The sequence below is a fragment of the Alternaria rosae genome (genome assembly GCF_020736505.1).
Source record: "Alternaria rosae strain MPI-PUGE-AT-0040 chromosome Unknown BKA58scaffold_6, whole genome shotgun sequence".
Classification (NCBI taxonomy): Eukaryota; Fungi; Ascomycota; class Dothideomycetes; order Pleosporales; family Pleosporaceae; genus Alternaria; species Alternaria rosae.
This window is the reverse complement of record NW_025763575.1, coordinates 227,405-244,244: the sequence shown is the minus strand read 5'-3', so window position 1 is coordinate 244,244 and position 16,840 is coordinate 227,405. Positions and strand designations below refer to the sequence as shown.

Sequence of the window (16,840 nt, the reverse complement as noted above, 5' to 3'; positions counted from 1 at the left end):
ATCCAAGGCGTGATAGCATAGAGAAAGTAATCGTACTATTGACGTCTCATCGTACAGCTGACGTAGAACGCATAACTATAATTACAAGATCATATAGTTCGTCAAGCTCGAACCACAGCGAGATTATCCAGGAGCAGCGCACGGTTGGCCGCTATGCTTCAGATCCCCAGCCACCGCGACAGGCACCCTTGCCTCACATCAAACTTCCAAGACGAACTGACAGGTGACAAGCAACAGGTATGGAACATGAAGATAATAGTATTGTAAAGTGGTTGATGGCGCCAAACTGGGCAAAGCAAATGGGTAATACGCTTCGGTCACACTAGAACAAGCAGCAAAAAGAGAACGCCCGCTAAACTGCAGCATGCCGTACACGATACGCGTGGAGAATCGAAAAGTGGAAAATGTACAATAGCGGCTGCGCATAGACAGTAGACCCAAAACGAGATCGAAGTAGATGTCGAGGAGAGCGTTCAGATCGTGTGCCGGAGCCAGAAAAACATTAACACTTGCGTGATGGCATGATTATGATCGTAAATGGTTCGTTATGCAAATGCATCGCGTGCAAATGTCGGGTGTAAATTGTGGGATTCGGCCTGAAGAGGACGGCCGGAGAGGTTCGCTGGAGTGCAGAGTGGGTATCACTCATTACATGCGCGATGCGAGGATGGCTAACGCGACGATGACGCCGATCAAGAGCGTTCCTACTCCAGACATGACACGGTTGAGGTTGCGCCACCAAGTTGCTTTCTGGAAGGACTTGTCGTCGGCAGGCCCCATGGCTTGGGCGAATTGCTGTTCCAGGTCGGCCTGGCTGGCAGTCGGGGTACCAACAGCGTTCGGGTCGAGGGGCAAGGGGAGGAACGAGGCGATTATCCAAGCTGTATTTTTGATTAGTACATGTCTTCATTCATACAGTCATATACCATGGTCTAAAACTTACCGGGTGGGAACAGGAATCCTATGCAGAAGAGCAGGATCTGTCTGTTTTGGCGCCCAAAGAGTGTGACATGAACGTCGTCGTCCAGCGATGGTGCGTTCCAAGCGCTGTATCGTGTTTGTCCTCTGCGATCAGTCCGGAGGTGCGGTGTTGAGTAACCGCTGAGCGGGTACATGTGAGGTCCAACCGCGTATACTGCTCCGTCAATCGAGTGAACGTCGTCGGCTAGCGAGACAGTATCGGCGTGTGAAGCGCGGTTCCTTGAATTGTTCCTCGGTCGGTTCCTCGGTCGGTAAATGCTGAGCGGGAAGTTGCTTTCTGAAGGTGTACGCGATCGTCCGCTATGGGCAGTTCCCAGTCGTACACTCTCAGAAGACTCGGATTCCGGGGCTCCAACTGATATGCGTTCTCCCTTTTGGTAGTAGACCCTTGCCCAAGCTGGGATGTTGTCTGCGATGAATCTAGACATATGCGATTGAGAGGATCCAGGTCGCTCGTCACTCATCGATACTGCATCGGCACTGTTGGCTCTGTTGCGCAAGTACCCCGAGTTCTTCATCCGTAGAGGGATCGACGTAGGCAGCGGCGAGATCGTGTCCATGTGTTCACTGTTATCGTCGGACGAGGATCTTGTGGTAGGAGAAAAGAGCGGCCGGGGCACTGGCACTGCAGAGAACTCGGTATGGCCTTCCGACGATACATTGTCCGACGACGACTGTGCACTCCCGATCGTCTGTCCCCTCCGGCGTGGAATCGCTGTTCGGCCGTTGCCCACATAGCTTTCTTGTGAATGGGATCTGGCGCCGAGCGACCGTGAGTTTCGTGCAAGGGACCGCGAATCGCGTTCGGAAACGGAGGCGATTGTTGACAGCTGGGAGCTCCAGTGGTGTACCAACGACGGATCTTGCATTCGGGATGCGATGTTGGGCGCGTCCTGGGATTCGGCTCGCGAGCTATTGCCCGACGGCGCGCGTACGACTGGGTAATTAATTCGGATTCCGCTCGCGAAGGATGCTGTGCTGGCTTCATGAAGAGATGGCGATGGCTGCGACGAGGCTAGTGTATGGGTTGGTTCGATGCTGGTGTAGGAAATATCAGAAAACGTGAACGACTCTGTACTTTGTTGAGGATGCAATACAGGTTGTCGATAGTCAGTGTCACAAGTGAGAGCAGGCCCCCTAGCTTGACGTTCGGTTGCCGCTGGGCCTTGGGGAACTTCTGGTAACGGTCGACCGAAACTGACACTTGACGAGTTTCCGGCATTACTATTTGGGTGTGGCGTGGTGGAAGGAGCAGGTGAAGCAAAAGATGCAGCAGAGGCCTTGGGCGTTAATGCACGGTCGGAATCTCCACCAGAAGAAGAGGGAGGAACAGCCCGGATAGTTGGCCTTGTGGATTGTGAGGAGACAACCTCCTCAAGTACCTCGAGGCCTTTTGGTTCATCTTCTAATTCCGGTGGGGGGGAGGATGGGGCAGTGCTCCCCTGGGAAAATCTTAAAGACGATGGCGTAAAAGAAGATGCTACGAGGGTATCTTCCTCTGACATGCTAGTGGAACCCGAGTGTCTGAAACCCTTCTTGCGTGACAGGATAGGCTGTGGTGTTCGCGCTCGGCTCGCCTCGAACTTTGCAATGGTATTGGCGACCTGGCTGCTATTTGAAACACGAGATCCCGGCCTTTCAAAGCCATAACCCGGCGCATGACGGGGTGGGGGCAGGATTTGCGAGGGTTCGCTGGGTACGGGATATTTCTGATAGATGTCATGTCCGGGATCTTGAACAATGCGGATGGTTGACCCAGAGTCGCGGTTAGTTTGCGAGTTTGAGCGTTCGTGAAGCGGCTTGCGGACAGGAGACGTGTTTGTTGACTGCGATTGCGGCGGCGAAAATCGAGGACCTTGTGCAAGTGTTTTTTCGAGTGCGTTTTGTGAGTCTGCGCGACTGTTTCGTTGTTGTGAGGACATGCTGTGGTGGTGTTGTGGGCCGAGGATGCCGAATTGTGGACTGGTTGTAAACGCGGGCGGAGAAGTCGAAACCGATCATTAATGACGGGGAATGGGTAAAAAGGCAGTAGAAAGAGGACGTAAAGACAGTGTGTGAAGATAGTCAAAGAGTGACAAAAGTGCTAAAACATATCAAAAAGAATGGCGGCCCGCAGGCATTAACAGTATGAAGAATCGAGGGAGGGAGGACGAGGAGTGGTGGTGAGTTGAGGACGGCGGGCGTTTGGCAGCAGCTCGGCCTAAAGAGGGTTCGTGGCTGTATGCAGAAGCAGGTTCGCGCTGCAGGAGCGATCCAATTGACAGCTCAGCCCCGGCAAGTCTGGAGCACGACCCGCGACTTATGACAACTTGTACAGAGATGGACCCAATTCGCACAATATGACTTTCGTCTAGCCTATACCGGCGGTCGACAAGATGATATGAGCTGCTGGATGCGCGGTCCACCTGGGAGTGCGATCACTGCGACGCGCCTGGGGAACCCTCGTCGAACGGCCTTCCTAGTCAATCGGTAGAAGCGCGTCGCGGTTGAACGTTAAAATGAAATTATATTTTGGGACGGGCCAGTGACGACGCGCAGCGTGGCGGACTAGCCGTTGAGTGGCAGAGAGGCTGGCCAGTGGGCCTCGCCGTGTGCGTGCTGCAGGGGTAACGCGGGAGGGCGTGCTAAGACGTCGTGGGCGGTGATGGCGCGAGTCGCAGGGGCCGAGACGAACGGACGATCGGAGCACGTGATCCAGCGTGACCGATTGGGCTTGGCGGGGTATCGATAGTGAAAGGCTGCGCTGCGCCAACAAGATGCGCGCGACAACGCGGGGGGGATCTCGGCCAGCTATAAACAACGCCCATGATTCTTTTCCTGCCTCTCCTGTAGCGCGTTTGACGTGCGGCTGCTTTTTTGCAACACCTCGCTATGCCTCCACCCCTCAACGGCTGGCGCGACAAGCTCAGTGCGCTCGAAGAGCTGTACCAGCGACATGTCAAGGGCGGTAAGTTGGCGCTCCTCCACCTCAAACCCTCTTAAACGCCTGCGCGACCCACATCGGACGAACTCTGTTGCGCTTTCTCGTCGAAACATCGCCATGAGCTCTAACATAGTGCCAGTTCCCAAACCGCCTGTTCTCTCGTCGAGAGTTGCGGCGCTTCTGTCGGTACGTTTCAAGTTTCCCCTCCACCACCACTGCCATTCTTCTCACCCAATAGCACCGCACGCGCCAACCATGCTGAAGTAGAGCTAACACCCACGCCTACAGGCCGCCTATGTCTTCATCTACGTAATCCCCTTCTACCTGTCGCCTGCCACGCGACCCTCTCCGACCCTCACGCGCGATGCGCCGTCTTCGATACGCGCCCGAGTGCGCGCAGTGACCTTCTCCACCGTCCTATGCTCCGTTCTCACCATCGTCGTACTGTACCAACATGACGCATCGGCCATGGAGATCATCCGTCTGCTTGGCATCTGGCCTGTTTCACTTGTAGATACTGTTCGGACCATGCTTCTGGTGACAATCCTCTTCGCGGGTCCCATCTTCGAGCATGGCATTGTAGATGGCGACTGGAGAGACTGGATCAAACTAAAGGGCGTTCACGAGACCTTGAGCAGCTGGATCGGATACAGAAACTACGTAGTCGTAAGCCACATACTCGATTCCACTTCTTCCTATTCTAACCTACTCAGGGCCCCGTTAGTGAAGAAGTCGTCTGGCGCTCACTAATCATCCCCCTCCATGTCCTCGCGCAGTTCTCGGGCAAGCAGATCGTCTTCCTCACGCCATTGTACTTCGGCATCGCGCATCTCCACCACCTCTACGAGTTCCGCATAACCCACTCTGAAGTCCCGTTCTTCGTCGCCGTGCTCCGCTCACTCTTCCAGTTCACATACACGTCGCTCTTCGGCTTCTTCGCTGCCTTTGTCTTCATAAGAACCGGAAATGTCTACACATGCATGATAGCGCATACCTTTTGCAACTGGATGGGCCTTCCACGGTTCTACGGCCGTGTGGGTGTCGAAGCCGGCAGTCCCATCGGACCGCCAGACGTTGACAAGAAGGATGATGAGCAGAAGAGTGTCCCACCGTATCAGGGCAAGGGTGTTGGATGGACCGTGGCCTACTACATTGTGCTTGTAGCAGGCGCTTTGGGCTTCTACTACCAGCTCTTCCCACTGACTGAGAGCAGCCATGCCCTGCCTGTTGACTTGGCGAAGGCGTAACAACCTCATGCGCAGTTGACTCGCAAAAGGCAGGAAGCAGTAGAACGCGCATAGTCGTGCCACATGTTGACACATGACGCATAGCACAAGTAAATATCATCGAGATACTCATCTGAGTCTCGCAATAGCCCACCAATTATCCTTCTCATACCCCGACTCCAACACAGCCCCACCAGCCTGTTCAATATCCCTCTCAAGCTCCCCTTTCCGATACAAATGATAATATCTCAAAAACGTCTTATCACCATCCGGCTTCGGCGCCTCTTCTTCAACAGCCTGACTCTCATCTTTCTTCTTCCTCCGCCCCTTCTCCTTCTCTTTCTTCTGCTTCAAGACCCACGGCACCATGACATCTTGCTCGTGACCTTCGTCCCATCCTCTTCTACTGTCTTTCTGTTCAAGTGCCCAGACATAAATCAATGCTCTACCACCCTCCAAGCCAGCATCTCCATCTTGCTTCGACGGTGATGAAGGCCGCAGTAAATCCAAAACACACTTGACGGCCTCCACTCTCCGCGCCGGCGTTGACAAATGATGGATGACCGCTATCGAGATGGCGAAATCAAACACACCGTTTGGATGAGGTAGCGAGAGATTATCTGCTACGACTACATCGTGCGGTTCATGTTGTTTCGCAATCTTGACAAGGTTTGTAGACCTGTATCGACGTTAACTTTCAGGACCAAAATGCCTACTTGGTCGTAGGATAATCAATCCCGTGAATAAAAACGGCAGTTGAACATACCGATCACTGCCCACAATCCACACCTTCTTATTAACAGCCAGATACTTTCCATTCCCACATCCCACATCTGCGCCTATGGCGCCGTCATTTTGTTCTGTTAGAAAACGCTCAACTATGGGCCAGGGCTAGTGTTCACGTGTTAGTCATGCATACTCTCTGCCCGTTTGATGTCACAGGTGGACGCACACCTTGTAGCGGGTGGAAGAAAAGTGGGATGCAATTTCTTCATAGACCGAGTGAACGTGCTCGGCTTCGTAGGATGCGCCTTGGGTTTCTGAAGTTGCCATCGTGGTTATGGCATCGATGGGTGAGTAGAGATGTGACTGCAGCGAGTGCTGATGTGCGTGGAGTGGTGGTGGATGGGGATACGGCCAATGGGGGGTGGAGGGGGTGCCAAGACGCTATCTGGATATGCGAGTGTTCGTCTCTCGCGCTGCGTCTTTCGTGCTCTATACTTGTAGCAAAGAGTTAAAGAGATCTTAGCTTAAACGGTTTGATTCTTCCCCTTCTACTTCTCACCCCACTACCATATTGGACTTCGTAAATCGGACTTGTACAAGATGCGCGCGCGGTAGTTGGTACATAGCGGTTCACCTGAACGCCGTGATTCTCATTCTTCTACTTCTCTTTTTGCTACCTGCTTCTGAGTGCTTCTCCCAATCATGTGAGAGATTTGATGCCAGTTCCGATTGCGTTAGTCCAACCTCGATGCCTTTTTGCATGATGGGCTCAGCGTTGACGCAGAAGTGTGCGCGGGTTCTCGTCTGATAATCCAGTTCATGTCCATGTGCCAGACTATAACAGAGAAGGTAAGATTAGTACAGCTTACACTACTGGTAGAAACAGGCTACCTACTTACTTGTCTGTGTTATGGTTAACTATACGACAAATTCCAGGAAATCCGTGCGCCTCCTGATTCTTTCCTTGTTTGCGTTCAAAGTTTAACGTCTTTGTGTCAGTTCTTTACATGAGCAGCAGAGCACAATGCTCATTGTCCTCGAGACGCTCTTTGTCGTACGCAATGCCGTTTGAATTCTTATTGCAGTGTATACAAGGGCACACTTCCTATTGCCAACGCCTCTGTATCATTTCCGTATCTCTTTTTTGAAACTAGCTTTCAAGGCTAGTAGACCCAGCGACAATAGTGTTGGAGACAAACATGGTACACAGGGATTATCAGCTCCGTTCACGGCGAATAGCAGCAATTGGTCCATCACTGCCACCCCGACCTCCGCCTTCATACACGCCGGCGCAACTTGCAAAGAATCAGATACTGGCAGGCATGCCGAACACCTTTCCCATCAGACGCACAAGGCGACACAATCGAAGCAGAGGGCTGAATCGAAGTGGGCATGAATGCTACAGACTAGCGGCGTTACAGTGCCTCCTCCATCTCCCGAGAGCTTTGAGTTGGTTTCGAGAACACAATGTAGTCCTCACAGATACTGATGCTAATACTCGTGTCAAGAACCCTTGTCATCTGAACCCAAGAAATGTTGTTGCCGGAGTCATAGGTGGAACGAAACAAAACTGTATGGCCTGCAATATGAAGGGACTCATCCGCCGTTACTGGGGAGATTATCAGATGAACGGAGCAGAACCGCAGCCTCTTGACTCAAGCGATGCGAGACTTCGTTTGATATACGATTATTCTACAGCAGACGATCGGTTTGCACCTGATGGACAAGGAGTCGATCCACAGTGCGACGCCGAAGAATGGATGACCTACTTTCTAGATAGATGCCAAGAAGCTTGCATTACTAGCGAAGCTCCAGACTGGAGGCCCGGTTACCGAGCACTCTTCCAGTTTGAGTTCGAAGAAGAACGCTTTTGCAGTGTTTGCGATACGCCTATACCACGGGTGTCCAGCGATCCAACCTCTAGTTTCAAGCAACCCAGCATAGGCTTCATCAATTGTCCAATTGACCGCGCAAGCCCTGGTACAGTCGCAGACGCCATCAATGCCCAGCTGGTCGAACACCCCACTGGCGGAGCTGGCATACGAAGGGATTGCCCCAAGTGCGGTCCCGATCAACTTTTGACGCGCCGCTTTCGTGTTGAGGCAGCACCAGAATACATGCTCGTCAAGTTCAACCCCGCGTACGACGATACTCCGCCTCCCAAACCAGGCAGCAAAGTTCCGCCACCACCTGTTATGCGCAAGATCACCAACAAGGCTGAACTTCCTAGCATCGACGAGAAGCTTGATTTGACGCATTGTCAGGTCAATTCTAGTACAAAGTTAGAGTACAAGCTCGTAGCTGTGTTGCCGCACTCAGGTGAAGTTGGACATGGCCATTGGATCGCGACTGTAAGAAACCATCCAAGGTGGTATAATATTAACGATGGGAGTGTGAATCAAGTGCCTTTGGACTTTGCCTTGTCGAACCCAGAGGTTGTTCCGACGGATTGGAATGGTACTGAGCATGAGAAAGCGAAGAACGATACTGAGTTTCAGGTGGTCGTTTTGATGTATGCGAGGGTACATTAGGCTTGTGGGATCTGACATGTCTTGTTTATTTTCAATAGTTGTAAGTTTATATCCTGGAACGTAATATTTAGTACTATCTCTCTGACCTACCTCTGGACCGCATCCATGCCTAGGCATGGCTTGCCTGAGTCTGCAAAGCCACCGCAGGTCTCACTGCGCTGCTGCCGGGTCTGTATGGAGACAGCCACCAGACACTTTCTGATCCGATCGTTGTATTTCATGTACGAACATACGTCATTAAATTAGAAACAGCACTACATCGGCTTGTTTGCGCCACTCGCGATTATGAGGGAGGAAGGTGCTAGTCGCCAAGTAGCAGCTTGATGGATGTGAGATGGCTGGAGCCTGGAGAGACCAAAACACGCTAAAACGCGGCCGGAGCCCACGCGACGTGTCAACCTTCCGACACCACGCGAAGTGCTAGCCATTCGACGAACAATGGGCGACCGTCGATACGAACGCAGAGGCAGGCGCAGATATATCGGCCTGCAAAATGAGATACTGCGTAGGCCGTGGACTGCGAAAAGATACGATGCATTCGATGATCTGTTGTACCTCAGTGACGGTGACGACCTTATCACCTCGATCGAACCAGGCGGCCATTATCCTTTGGGGGATATTGCGCGATTATCGAAAGTCCTGCGGACGGCACTCATGAAATACCAAACAGTGCTCGAGTTCACTGAAGAGACAGAGAAGTCAGCCGATCCGGAACTACAGCAGGCTATAAGACAGGCTGAGGATATTCGGCATAGTACAGTAGAGGCATTCAGCAATTGCTGTGTGGTGCTCAAGGCAAATCTTGGGCGGATCGAGAAAGTCAACTCATTGTTAGCTCGATTAACTTTCAAGAAGCAGGACTGGTGGAAAGGCCACAACCTCTTTCCTCGTGGTAAGCTTACAATACACTGCCCTAGGCGACGTGTTGATTATAATAAGAGTTACCTTCCGACTTCATCGAAAAACACCTGGCCATCCACAATGGGAAGCTGCAAAACGTTGCGTCGTACGTGCATCAACTGGAGAAGAGTTTATACGATGAATTGGAGGTCTTACAGTCCAAGTCATACAGCAGTAAGAGTAAGATCAGCTTCGTGTCTCGCATTACAGCAGAATCCGGACGCGTTTTCAACGAGACAGGACATGGTTACCAGCACCTGTTCCACTTCGGCCTTGCTATCATCGTCGACGTACTTCTGGCGCTTCCTCGCTGGGTCCTTAGCCGCGTTACCGAGCCCAAAGAACGGCAAATACACTATGATTTCCGCGACGTTCTCAAAAAGATGGGCGAAGAAGCAATGTATCAGGAGAACGTAAAAAATCGGAAACTCCACCAATGCAATCTCGCAAGCGGCGCGCGACGCATGCTCGAGGCAGTGGAACCACATACTTGTCATGAGGTACATTGTTTGCACGACATTTACAAGCAGACCTACAAGCAGCTCCTCCGGTTAGCTCGACGAGAAGTGTCCAGTCGTGTGTACGTGTGTGCTGGAGGACGACTGCCGACTGAGCTCTGTGACATGATAATCGAGGCGACATACGTTGCTGAACGTATCGATATACTGCTTTCCGCTCTAAGCACAGAGCTTCCCAACTTCAATCCGATAAATGCACAAGCTCCCAATTGGGAGGAAAGTCCTGGCATACAGCGCCACGACCCGGAGTGGTATGATCGCTCTGAACCAGGGTGTTGGGGAGCCTCCGACGCATCTTTTGGTTCTGCGGACCTCAGGTTCTATGATCCGGAACATGACTACAACTCCGAGCCTTCGGCTGACGAAAGCGATCATGGTAGTGGTCAAGAAAGCATAACGCTTTAGTAAGTAGTGGGTGTCATCATAACCAGCGCATCCAGAATAGACCCAAGTTGTTCCTCTCATTCCCCAAGCTTCAACCAGACCAAGATACCCACCTGAACATCGGAATTCACATGTTCGTCCCTGCTTAGAAACCTAAAGTGGAAGAGCAACGAGAAAACCTCGTTGTGCATAGGCGCTTTCGCACTTCCGTTTCCAGGAATGGGTGTTTAGCCGGCGGCGCGTCACTGGACAATGGCAATGCACGATTAGATGGAACTTCATCAACCCATATTGCGCCGCGTACTGGATCGCAAATTCTCGGTAGAAGAAGCCCTCTGCCGCGTGGCGCTCACGGTTCCTACAAGATTCAGATCGTCTGCAAAGAATCCCAGACGCTTGGCTGTCTGCATCTCACAGCACCTCACACCCAACTCGCTTCAACGCATACCACGCCTCGAGACCACCCGCGATGTACCTATCAACGCTTCTCACGACTATTCTCTTTGCTACCACCGCTCTCGCAACACCTTACCCGTGGGCTGCACCACAAGCCAGCATCGTCCCTGCACCCAGCGGAACGCGCAAGCACAACCGCACGCATAGGCACAGGCACAAAGAACCGACACCGACATTCAAAGAGCCATGCAAATGCGCTATGCCGGTTGTGCCGATGAACTTGCTCAGCGCGAATGAGAAGTGCTTAATGAAACATGCTGCTGAGATGGGCTGCTATATGAGCTCAAACGGCGGATGTCCGTCGCCGGCGCCTGCTGTAAGTATGAAGCTGAACCGAGAAGGAGGGTATGCTGACGAGTTGCAGTGTGGACTTGGGCCGCTGCCGGGTATTCCAATGCAGTAGACGGCGATGCAAGGAGGTGATGTACAGTATTCATCGGATATTCTTATAAGTTGAGTGCTATAGATATGACGCCTTGCCGACGACGCATAAAATTTACTCATGTACATACTTCTCAAGAGACTTCCCACACTCCTACTATCCCAGGATCTTCCGCAGAGCATCTCGCTGTCATAAGCGGTTCCCCGCTGCACTACTCTGACTTCCTCTTTCTGCCCCTGGTCTCCTCCCTGCCCTCATGCTCCCTCTTCCTCTTCAGCAGCTTCTCACTCGCAATCACCCTCTTACGGTCCTCCTTCACCACCTCGGCATGATCAAAAAACATCATCTGGTCCGGACATCCAATCTCGGGCCGCTGAATCTTTTCCTCAATACCTGCTTCCTCCAACAGCGCCGGTACTTCGGAAAGCATCGTACGATACTTGCCCTGCTCGCGACACCAGATGATCATCTTTGTCAACGGTCCCGCATCTTCTCCAGTTGGTAGTTCCACCAGCCCATGCGCAAGGCCGAGTAGGGGATAGTCGGCTAGCTCCCATTGATCGTAAGTCCAACCTTGAGCCGTGTATCTTGGCTTCCCGTCACCGGAGCGTACGATTTTGACGCGCGTGCCGTCCTCTGCTGTCTCATACAGTATGTTGCCAGTAATTCCACCAGACTTCCTTGCTGCATCACCCTCAAGCTTTCTGGTCAGATTGATCATATTGGCCACATCCCCGCCAGACAGACCTGCCGCGACGAATCGATCGGCCGCCTTCCTCCAGTAGTAATGCCAAGGGAAGTAGCATAGCAGCTCTTTCAAGGTGAACTCCATGTCTTCGAGAAGAGTGATGTTGACATGGACGGGTGTCGCAACACTCCTGAAGGTACAGAACTCTCTGGTATCCTGGTTGACAAGGAAAGTCTCAGTAGGATTGGACACGAGGGTGGCGATGGTATTCGACATCAGACTTGCGATCGGTTGCTTGTAGCGGCGGGGAACACGGTGGCTGCCGGTACCTCTCCAAGTTTTGCCCGAGGAGGCGATGAAGCTCGATGTAGGCTTGATGTCGTACTCAGCTAGCCATCTCCATGCATCAGATAAGTCGATGATACCGTCGGGGCAGTCCCAGGCTTCGTTGTAGTGAGTTGGGGCTACTGGCGTGAAGACCAATGGGCTTGAGGGTGTGGAATACGATTCGCTCTCGCGCCTGGTAATGGTCTCGGACGAAGGTGCATGGAAGTCCAACTGCCCATCCCACGGCAAGGTCCAATCCGTTCCATCGAAGTTGAAGACCTCTGCATCGCTTCCGTCGCTGAGCTTGAGCATGTCAGGCAACATACCGTACTCTGGGTGCAATTCACCGCCGGGGACATACTTATGAAGACCTTGCTGGTGAAGTTCTTCACAGGTCAGCGGCATTGGTCCGACTGGTGTGAGCTTGAAAGCCTGGCGATATGGATCGAAAACGATCGGCAGTAGGCCAGACCATGAAACCTGCTTCCAGCCCATTGGGAGCACGAGCTTTGGCACCAACTTGAAGTCGGGTAGTCCGCCGATGATTGGAACGAAAGCCTGATGGAAGAGAAGACGCGGGTCCAGTGCAGGATACGGGTAGCAAGGGTGGGTGCTGCCTCCAGGTGGATATTGGAGCTGCCAGGACAGCGAGTGAACGGTTGGCAGTCCATCGAACGGTACGGGGTCGGCCTTGATAGGTTCAGTGCTGAAGCTGAACTCCGGTTGTGCCGCGGGATCTGACGCTTTCGTTGCGGGGAGTAGCTTACGAAGAGTCCTGGGCGCTGTGACTGGTACTTGGACAGTATCTGTTGAAGGAAAATGATCAGCAAATGCGCTGACAGCATTGATAGAGGAGGCACTTACATATCGGCTTTGGTTGCTTGCGCAGTCTGGTACTCCTACGGGTTAACGAAGGACTGAGAGTCTGTGCCAGCTCGCGCGCAAGTTCGTCATCATTCTGTGTTGTAATACCGAAGGCCGGCGAGATCGTGATTTTGACGTTGTCAATACCGCCACGATCGGTCTCGATGCGACTCTGTTCTGAGACAGGGACTTGATGGACAACTCTCTTGGCTGGAAAGGGAGAGGCCCGCCAAACTAGCTCAGTTCGCGTAGAGTCTGCTGCTGAAGTCGTAGTGCCTGCATCGCCATGGAAAGTGGGTGTATCAGGCGAAGGTAAACCGTGCCAAAGAATCGGTGTGCGCTTCTTCTTGGGTGTTTGCGGCTCGTCAGGTTGCGCTATACCTTCAGCACCCTCACTGTTGACGGGAGCGGTCTTATTGAACGGCTTTGGGTCAACCGAGTCGCTGTTGACATCAAGATCGCTTCGGAGACGGGCTAAGGCTGCATCATCTCGTTGATGTTGCTCTTCTGTCTTTATTGCGGGTTGCTGATAGCTTGCGTGGCGGGCTTCTGGAGGAGCGTAGGGCGAGTTCACGTTGCCTGTCCATGTGTTAGTGTTCGAGTCGCGCCCAATTGATGTAGCAAATATGCTTACTGGTGCTGATATAGGCCTCCTTAGTGGGGGAGGGCGTACGGTAGGTACGTCCCATAATGCCGGCCAATTGCGTACTTGCAGTCGAAAGGTGTGTATCGCTAGAAGGAAACAGCATGCTGGGCGAGTCGAAGTCCAAAGCCTTCGATTAGCATTGCAACGAGGAGGAGGAGCGGTGATAAGAACAATGATATCAATATGCCTAACGGGGAAGATGAGGATAACAAGAGATGCTGGCTTCACCTTCACTTCTCTTGCACGGACGCGTTGTCATGAGCGCTAGTTGCGTGGAAGTGGGGGTGACTGTGGCGCGACACACGAGAAGAATTACTTCTTAGTAGCTTGCGACGATGAAATGATTAGGGTTCGCTACAAGATACCGTGGTGTAACGAGAAGACTTTGAAAAAAGAGCAGAGACTTGACAGACGACAATGCAATCTTGACTTGCTATTGTCGTATTAGTATTAATGAATAACAGCTTTAACAGCCACGATCGACCATGGTCGCCATGATAAGCTCAACTAACACCTACATGTGTCTACCATGTAGTGCCTAATGCGCCAATCGCTGGGCCTTCGCCATCGAAGAACTCCTCGTCCAACAGACTGAGCAATACCTGTTGGCCCACCCACTGTTCGTCAGCCGCAGGCCTGATCCTCTCCGGGGGCAAAACGAAGCCAAAATCACCGGTATCGGGCAGTTCAATGGTCATGGAGAACTTGGCGCGACCAATGGTGTACACATGGTCGATAGACGCACCGGTTGTCGGGTACAAGGTTGCTCCACTAGGGCCGTAGGTGTAGGTAGTCGCATTGGTCGAGTAATAGGCAATGTTCTCGCTCATCAGTGCAGCGACCTTGGTCCACATGCCGAGCTCTGGCGCATAGAGAGTTTCCTTATGACCGAATGGATACAAGATCAGCTGGGAGTAGCTGTGCCAGTCAATGTATAGCTTGATGCCTTGCTCATCGCGAATCTTGCGGATCAGGGTGTCCATGCCCAGATTCTCAGGCGTGTCGCGGGGCGCTTCTCCCCTGTATGTCTGCGAGCATGGGTCTGTTGAAGCTCCGCGTGGGTCAGCATCCCAGTTCCTGAGATTACATGTCAGTATATGCCATATGAATAGGGTAGGAAATTCGCTCACGTCTCCCAGTTGCGGTTGATATCGCGACCATAGCAAGTCTGGTTGGCAGCGTTCTCTGGTGGTGGCATACGGTTCTTGCGCCATAGGCGGTCGTCTGTTTGAGAAAACACGAAGCCTATCATATATTAGCAACAATCAGTTTATCATCCTTGGTGCCATGACGCACCATCGGGGTTGACAAAGGGAAACATGTAGATGTCGTAGTTATCCAGAATGGCTTGCGTGTAGTTGTTGCCTGCCTTGTATTCATAGGTGAGCGCCTTCGCGATATACTCGATGGTCATAGCAGTGATCCATTCACGAGCGTGAACAGTTCCGTGGTAGATGACCGCAGGCTTTCCTGGGCCGTCTTTTCCATAGAGGTGAACGCCGAACATGTCGCGCCCCTCGAAAGATGTTCCAGTGCTTGTCCAATTCGAATTGTCTGGGAAAGATTCCTGTAGATCTCGCCACCAGGTAATGTGCTAACAATGATCGATTAGCTTTGGATCGAATAGCCGTGACACATCACCTACGTCTTCATACGGGTGGTAGCTATCAAACCACGCATCTTCCGAACCGTTGGCTTGCCTCTTCCAGGCCTTCTTGACGTGCGACTCCCGAGCGATAGAATGGGCCAGGTTCTCATGCAAAGTTCGGGACTTGAGCCCCAAAGCATTGAAGGCGTCCAACTGCTCGGGTGCGATAAGAACATCCAGGTTTCCACGGATTTCGTTCAAAGTCTCGTGAGGAACTGCAGCAAGAGCTCGCTTTGCTGCAGCATACTGGGATCCAGTAGCTCGGACGCGATGGACTTGGTATCCATCGTATGTACGAGGCTGTGGGCTGCGGATAGTCGCACCTGCAACGAGGGATAGCCAGGCAAGGCTGAGTGCGAACTTCATGATGTTGTTCCGCCACGGAAGCGATCAATTGACGAGCGTGAAGCATTCGAGATTGTAGAACATGGGCTCTTTATAGCTGACCATATTCCTGACCTGGGCACGCCGTTGCCTGCTGGCACCATGATAAGCACAAAGCATGTTCTTCCAAGCCCTGACCATGGATATTGGCAGCTCAACGTGCGCACGGTGACATGATTGATGTTGCCCAAGAGCCCGGTTAATCATGGATGAGGTGTAATCGGGACGTTTCCCCAAGATGTGGTGGCCTTGACCTGCCAGTTCTGCACTAGACCTGCCATGGCATTTCTGGGCGAGGGGTAGAAACGTCATCTGCGGGCTTACTTTGTTCATGAGGAAATACGTTATTTCGGTGGAGGTAAGCCGAGCAGGTTCTGTCGCGTTGCGCTTACATGCATAGGTTGAGGCGTAGCAGGCTGGGCAGAGTAGCTGCGCAGGTGGGCTCTAGGGCTGTACTCCGCAAACTGCCTAGGTGCGACAATATCAGGCCCAGGGACGACGTAACGGGAATCCAAGCATCGTTAGACGATCATTGTGTACTGCGACCCTGCGAATTGGTCGTAATGCACCGACCCGAGTGCCGCAAGGAAATGAGGGGAAGCCGCGGATAGAGTATGGAACCTTGGAATAATCTCCGGATGGAAGCGGCGCTAGAGCGTAACCGGTATAGCGGCTTCCCAGACGAACTGGCCTGCCGCTATCGACGCCAATCGTGACCCCATCCATCGCAACACATCACATCAGCGACTGCAGCATCGACCAGGATACGAATGCCCAGGGGAATCGGAACCATTGTTTAATTAGACCATTCGTTTGCCGACCGATATGTCCACCGTATGCTACATCGAGAGCTTGCAGAAACCTTTGCCGTCAAGCAATCTAGACTCCTCCGCATACGTTCAAAGGCCGATTGTACCAGCATATGAGTAAAGCGCAGTCATGTCTTTCAATAAGACCATTACATTGGAAACACAGCACGGGAGCCAGGACTTCACGTCGAACTGTCTACATCGTTTGCTCTGGAGATTTTGCTAAATGCTCCACCATGATGAGAAGCAATCGACAGGCCGGGATGTATACATTGAGTCTATTCAATGTCTATTCTCGGATTACATTCGTCACTGCAGCAGAATCAGTATGTCTTGAGTCTTCTCACGAGCATTGAAACAAAGAGTTGAACAGTGTTCGACCCGATGTCTTTGTTTCCTTGTCGCCTCGGCCTCCATACACTCATACTCTAGACGTATCGTTCACCT

At 52.4% G+C, this 16,840-nt stretch overlaps 7 protein-coding genes across 7 annotated transcripts; 3 read left to right on the top strand and 4 right to left on the bottom strand.

Annotated features, from left to right (window-relative positions):
- Positions 1–537: 537 nt before the first annotated feature.
- Positions 538–3,171, bottom strand: BKA58DRAFT_186945 (uncharacterized protein). Its single transcript, XM_046165511.1, has 2 exons — positions 944–3,171; positions 538–881 (listed from the first exon to the last, which is right to left on the bottom strand). Exons 1-2 carry the CDS (start codon positions 2,901–2,903, stop codon positions 649–651), a joined length of 2,193 nt encoding a protein of 730 aa, XP_046023908.1. The 5' UTR covers positions 2,904–3,171; the 3' UTR covers positions 538–648.
- A 681-nt stretch (positions 3,172–3,852) lies between these two features.
- On the top strand, positions 3,853–5,151 carry BKA58DRAFT_317859 (uncharacterized protein; the record flags this gene model as incomplete). Its single annotated transcript, XM_046167650.1, has 4 exons — positions 3,853–3,928; positions 4,044–4,090; positions 4,193–4,570; positions 4,618–5,151. The coding sequence occupies 4 exons, from the start codon at positions 3,853–3,855 to the stop codon at positions 5,149–5,151; spliced, it is 1,035 nt and encodes a 344-aa protein (XP_046023907.1).
- An 81-nt stretch (positions 5,152–5,232) lies between these two features.
- On the bottom strand, positions 5,233–6,234 carry BKA58DRAFT_186903 (S-adenosyl-L-methionine-dependent methyltransferase). Its single transcript, XM_046165510.1, has 3 exons — positions 6,085–6,234; positions 5,897–6,021; positions 5,233–5,809 (listed from the first exon to the last, which is right to left on the bottom strand). The coding sequence occupies exons 1-3, from the start codon at positions 6,181–6,183 to the stop codon at positions 5,260–5,262; spliced, it is 774 nt and encodes a 257-aa protein (XP_046023906.1). The 5' UTR covers positions 6,184–6,234; the 3' UTR covers positions 5,233–5,259.
- Positions 6,235–7,055: 821 nt separating this feature from the next.
- BKA58DRAFT_421385 (uncharacterized protein) lies at positions 7,056–8,387 on the top strand (the record flags this gene model as incomplete). The annotated part of the gene is made up of 1 exon (XM_046172778.1): positions 7,056–8,387. One exon carries the CDS (start codon positions 7,056–7,058, stop codon positions 8,385–8,387), a length of 1,332 nt encoding a protein of 443 aa, XP_046023905.1.
- Positions 8,388–10,434: 2,047 nt separating this feature from the next.
- BKA58DRAFT_186876 (uncharacterized protein) lies at positions 10,435–11,143 on the top strand. Its single transcript, XM_046165509.1, has 2 exons — positions 10,435–10,961; positions 11,010–11,143. Exons 1-2 carry the CDS (start codon positions 10,659–10,661, stop codon positions 11,046–11,048), a joined length of 342 nt encoding a protein of 113 aa, XP_046023904.1. The 5' UTR covers positions 10,435–10,658; the 3' UTR covers positions 11,049–11,143.
- Positions 11,144–11,238: 95 nt separating this feature from the next.
- On the bottom strand, positions 11,239–13,595 carry BKA58DRAFT_317819 (uncharacterized protein; the record flags this gene model as incomplete). The annotated part of the gene is made up of 4 exons (XM_046167646.1): positions 11,239–12,848; positions 12,907–13,066; positions 13,142–13,485; positions 13,541–13,595. The coding sequence occupies 4 exons, from the start codon at positions 13,593–13,595 to the stop codon at positions 11,239–11,241; spliced, it is 2,169 nt and encodes a 722-aa protein (XP_046023903.1).
- A 341-nt stretch (positions 13,596–13,936) lies between these two features.
- On the bottom strand, positions 13,937–15,771 carry BKA58DRAFT_186860 (uncharacterized protein). The gene is made up of 4 exons (XM_046165508.1): positions 15,198–15,771; positions 14,849–15,146; positions 14,683–14,797; positions 13,937–14,629 (listed from the first exon to the last, which is right to left on the bottom strand). Exons 1-4 carry the CDS (start codon positions 15,564–15,566, stop codon positions 14,077–14,079), a joined length of 1,335 nt encoding a protein of 444 aa, XP_046023902.1. The 5' UTR covers positions 15,567–15,771; the 3' UTR covers positions 13,937–14,076.
- Between the last annotated feature and the right edge of the window lie 1,069 nt (positions 15,772–16,840).

What these genes read in the sequence shown, in the direction of transcription:
- BKA58DRAFT_186945 (XM_046165511.1), bottom strand. Translation starts at nt 2,903, where the DNA reads ATGTCCTCACAACAACGAAACAGTCGCGCAGACTCACAAAACGCACTC. An exon ending in AGGATTCCTGTTCCCACCCG is followed by an intron (nt 882 to 943) that starts GTAAGTTTTAGA and finishes TCAAAAATACAG; the next exon opens with CTTGGATAATCGCCTCGTTC.
- BKA58DRAFT_186903 (XM_046165510.1), bottom strand. Translation starts at nt 6,183, where the DNA reads ATGGCAACTTCAGAAACCCAAGGCGCATCCTACGAAGCCGAGCACGTT. An exon ending in TTTCTTCCACCCGCTACAAG is followed by an intron (nt 6,022 to 6,084) that starts GTGTGCGTCCAC and finishes CGTGAACACTAG; the next exon opens with CCCTGGCCCATAGTTGAGCG. An exon ending in TGGATTGTGGGCAGTGATCG is followed by an intron (nt 5,810 to 5,896) that starts GTATGTTCAACT and finishes ACGTCGATACAG; the next exon opens with GTCTACAAACCTTGTCAAGA.
- BKA58DRAFT_186876 (XM_046165509.1), top strand. Translation starts at nt 10,659, where the DNA reads ATGTACCTATCAACGCTTCTCACGACTATTCTCTTTGCTACCACCGCT. An exon ending in GTCCGTCGCCGGCGCCTGCT is followed by an intron (nt 10,962 to 11,009) that starts GTAAGTATGAAG and finishes GACGAGTTGCAG; the next exon opens with TGTGGACTTGGGCCGCTGCC.
- BKA58DRAFT_186860 (XM_046165508.1), bottom strand. Translation starts at nt 15,566, where the DNA reads ATGAAGTTCGCACTCAGCCTTGCCTGGCTATCCCTCGTTGCAGGTGCG. An exon ending in TCCCTTTGTCAACCCCGATG is followed by an intron (nt 14,798 to 14,848) that starts GTGCGTCATGGC and finishes AATATATGATAG; the next exon opens with GCTTCGTGTTTTCTCAAACA. An exon ending in ATCAACCGCAACTGGGAGAC is followed by an intron (nt 14,630 to 14,682) that starts GTGAGCGAATTT and finishes ATGTAATCTCAG; the next exon opens with GAACTGGGATGCTGACCCAC.